The sequence below is a fragment of the Rhyacophila brunnea genome, unplaced genomic scaffold (assembly GCF_057557595.1).
Source record: "Rhyacophila brunnea isolate RB1 unplaced genomic scaffold, BYU_Rbru_1.0 scaffold_11, whole genome shotgun sequence".
Classification (NCBI taxonomy): Eukaryota; Metazoa; Arthropoda; class Insecta; order Trichoptera; family Rhyacophilidae; genus Rhyacophila; species Rhyacophila brunnea.
Genome location: NW_028232763.1, coordinates 29,276,519 through 29,281,106, shown reverse-complemented (window position 1 = coordinate 29,281,106; position 4,588 = coordinate 29,276,519). Strand labels below are relative to the sequence as shown.

Here is a 4,588-nt window from a genome sequence, read left to right as displayed (position 1 = left end):
AAATAATATAGTATATTATTCAGATATTATACTGTTTAAACAAGTTTAGTGAACATGGACACATATTGTACAAAGTTAAATACTTAAAAAACACAGAAAATAGTAACAGTGATTATAATTTATGATTGATTTTAAAGGGTATTCAAGATCACGTAGTACCATAAACTACCATAGACAAAAATGTACTGATATAAATCAAAGTTACAATTCTGAGGAATACAAAAATTGCTCAATGTAATTTATGGCCTTGATCGACTTGATCCAGGATTACTTTAACGGTGTTAGTAATAGCATTCCCATTGAAACCTGAGATTGTCTCTTTCCATAGAGTACAATACATCTTTTTATTATTTCTGTTATTCTTCTTTCACCCTGTCACGACCCAGCAATGGGGCATAGGGCAAGCACAAGTTCGCACCACTTCCCTTGATCCATCGCCAACTCCTGCGCCTCCCGCCACACCAGACCTGCAGCGCGTAGATCACTTTTGTAGCATTGCTGCAGGGTAAGGGAGGGCCGGCCACGACGATGGAACCCTTAAGGCTGTGCCACAAGGGTACAAAGTGTCACACTCTTATTATTTCTGTTATAGGTATATGTGTTTAATTTACAATTTACAATTTTAAATATTATGATTCAATTTCTGTTCTAGGACAAGAAATCACATTTTCTAAATCAACAGAACGGACTTGGAATCCATCCAAGTATATACCTACATAATATATTTTTTTGTTTGATATAATTTTCACGTTTCATCTTGAGGGGGTCACTTATATTTTGTGTCAGTTATCACCCAGCTCTTTCGCAAACATAACATTGGGTAGTATTTGCAATAATAAAAGAAAAATCACAATCTAAGCAGGGGCCTTAGATGTTGGACACCTTTCTTTCCATATTTTATAAATTTTTCTATAAGACTTCTTTGAATCATTTCCAGATTCTATTTTCTTCATTTTAGCGATTAGAATATTTTTTAATGTCTGCCATTGCATCAGGCCGAGTTCATGAGTTAATGAATCCGGGCTATTGTTTGTTCTATAAAGATCTTCCTTTTTAAGGAATGAAATTAAAGTTTTAAGATTTATTACTGACTCAAGACTATGGGCAACAGATATTTTATTTTCTTTTTTTATTAAATGTGTCGATTTGTCAGGACTATTAAGGTTTTTAGATTGAGCATTATTTTTATCATTATGGGTATTGAAATCTATAATTTTAGATTTCAACATGTTATTATTTTTTGAAGAAGAAATCTTAACATTATTTTGTTTATGAAGAGAAACGTTAGGTTCTGTAATCAAGTTTTGATCTTGGAATTGTTTAAATTCTTGTCGTGATACACTTTCTCCGTAGTCACTGAATTTAGATATTTCATTTCTCATTACAGGATAAGTCAATTTGACATTCTTAGTGCACTCTTCAAAAATTTTATCAACATCACTTTCTGTTGAATCAGAATCGAGTAGATGAGATATATGATACTTTTCTAAAATAGGATTATTCATATAAGAATTCCAGTCTAAATCAATCCCTACATCTGAACCATCACAATCATTCCATTTTTTTAAATCACACGGGAAAATGTAATCTTTTGGTAAGAAAGGGACACCAACAATATTTAAATGATCGTTAAAATTGTACATAACATTGTACCACTTGCATGCATTTTCGAACAGACGCTTGGATAATGTCCAGATCCGAGAGAGAATTGAAAAAGGCATCAATGAAAGCCATGCATTTTCACCGCGTTTTAAGCGATCAAAAAAAAAAGCTGCAGCTTTTTTTGAGCATGTCATAATTCTGTGCATTATTTTTGAAAATGTTTGAATACGGATCAAAACATACTGCAACATTTGACGGGTAGGTAAATATGAATAAGATGTTGTGCACGGTAACACGGAATTAAATGATTGAAGGTCGTTCAAAATTTTTAAATTCAAATATTTCACAAGAGCGGCATTTGTGCGCTTGATGTATGAATATCCAATGTCATGTCTGAGTTTTCTTCCCATCAAATATATAAGTCTTGAAATTAAAGCTGCTTCGCGATGTAAAATGTTTTGATTCTCAAGAGCGTAGATGGCATCTGATGTTACCGTGTGTAATTCCAAAATATCTGAAAACAATAAACACTTATATGAAGAAACAATTTATATGGATGAAGATACAATAATCCATATCGTTTATGAGGTTTCTGAGCCATTAAACCAAACCAAAATGTCACACAACCTTGTGAAAAACAAACCAAAATCAATCTCCTTATTTTTATGTTAGGTTATAGTGTGTTTCAAAAGGCGTGTATCACAAAAACGGTACCGTATGTTTACTTTTATGTGTTTTAATATGGTTCTAAATTGACACAACGCCCACGGTGGCCGCGCGGCATAAGCGTTGGACTATCACGCCGTGGGTCCCAGGTTCGAATCCTGGGTCTGGCAAGTACACATATTATTGTTTTTCAATTTGTGTGAGTCAGGGTATGGACCTAATAGGTTGAGCAAGTGGCTGACATCCATTTCTCGTAAAAAAAAAACAAAATCTGTTAATACAAACCTCTACTCTGTGGAGGCCCATATGATCCTATTAGGATCGGACATGGTCGGAAAAAAAATTGACACAAATGTCGGAAAATTAAACAAATTCAAGTAAAAAATAATTTTTGAGGTTATTACAAAAACTTTAAATAATTACCTCTCCCAATATTATTACATTGATATGTATTGAGTGGTGGTGCAACGAGTGAACTGTCATTCCAAATATCCATGATGCCTCTTCAAAATACTTGAATTATTCGTTGTACAATATAATAATTACTACATACGAAGGCACGAACTCTGTCAATCTCAAGTCGCCAAGTCAATATTACCATGTGACAGTGACACTTGACACCAGTGTTGCCATCTTTTCAAAGTGGAATTATAGTACAGAGCCTCCAAAATTATAGTATTTAGGGAAAAAATATAGTACGCGTTTTTATCTGTAGAAAATGAATAGGTTTTTTGTTTCTCAGAAAAAAATAACGGAGAATTTAAGAAACTCCGAGACCCCTTTTTATTAAGGTACATCTTCCGACCAAAAATGCTTACCGAAGATTTCAAGAAATTTCATTTTAAACCAAAGTCAAGGGATTTTTTTACGTTTTTCGACCAATTTTTTTCCAAGTACTCCAAATCTTCTTATATTGCGAAATTATAGTACTTTGCACCAATTTATCGATCGAAATTTTAGTACTTTCTACATATTTTTTCCGATATTCAAAATTATAGTATTTTGGGCGTACTATACCTGTTTTATATCGTACATAGTACGCGGACCAAAATTATAGTAAAAATACTATAATTATAGTACGGTTGACAACACTGCTTGACACCAGTGTTGCCATATTTTGAAAGTGGAATTATAGTACAGAGCCTCCAAAATTATAGTATTTGGGGATAAAATATAGTACGCGTTGTCATCTGTTGAATATGTATAGGTTTTTTGTTTCTCAGAAAAAAAATAACGGACAATTTTTTTGTAGAATGAAGAAATATCAGTAGATTCAGTATATTGCCAAAATTATCAAAAAATATCAGTAGACATGGCAATTTTATTGCGAAATTATAGTACTTTTTATATATTTTTTCCGAAATTCAAAATTATAGTATTTTGGGCGTACTATACCTATTTTATACCGTACATAGTACGCGGACCAAAATTACAGTACAAATACTATAATTATAGTACGGTTGGCATCACTGCTTGACACTGACAGTATAATAGATGTTGCTATCTGAAATAATATGTAACACTTATTACAATAATAAATTTCACTCATATCAATTATATCAAAATTAATATAAAGAAACCAAAAATAATATTTGTATTTCAATTTTAAAAAGCATTTTATTTGTTTTTTATCCATTGTCCATAATTTATTATATTTGGAAGGAAACGTCTTACTCTGGCAATTCACTGTAACACTTTGCCGCTAAAACATTAAAATTTAAAATTACTGAATTTAGGTAGCTACATAAATCAATAGCTGTGGATCCATATAATGTACTGGGCAACTATTCTATATATGCATTGCTCAGATAAATGATACATGATTAATATTACTCCTATAATCTTGTCTAAGTCTAGTTGAAGTTGTCAATAATTTATCAAAAGGAGTGTGGATATGATCATATCTAAATGAATCGAATAAAGTGTTTTTACAGAACCAAGACCGTTATAAACGCATCTGTATTAAACCATTAAAAGCGCTTCATAATAATTCATTGATTACGTGATTAATTTTAGCCATACATAAAGATGTACCTAGTTAATAATATTTTCAATGTCAAAGGTCGACAAAATATATTTAAATTATTCAACCACTAGTTATGATATGATGATCATCCGTTTCATAAAAATTTAAATATAGACACTATGTATCTAACTTATGTTTGTCATTCAAATAATTGATAAGAAAATGTTATTTTATAAAATGACGTAACTATGGTCTAATTAATGGATAGCGCGGCATGTTTGTAGTAATATGATTAATAGGTTGAATTTAACATTTGAACTCGTGACAGTATATTTATTTATAGTTTTGTAAGTT

The 4,588-nt window shown here is 31.5% G+C and overlaps 1 protein-coding gene across 1 annotated transcript; it reads right to left on the bottom strand.

Moving 5' to 3' along the window:
- Positions 1-711: 711 nt before the first annotated feature.
- Positions 712-2,877, bottom strand: LOC147078562 (uncharacterized). Its single transcript, XM_085960228.1, has 2 exons — positions 2,692-2,877; positions 712-2,116 (listed from the first exon to the last, which is right to left on the bottom strand). The coding sequence occupies exons 1-2, from the start codon at positions 2,762-2,764 to the stop codon at positions 855-857; spliced, it is 1,335 nt and encodes a 444-aa protein (XP_085816354.1). The 5' UTR covers positions 2,765-2,877; the 3' UTR covers positions 712-854.
- Between the last annotated feature and the right edge of the window lie 1,711 nt (positions 2,878-4,588).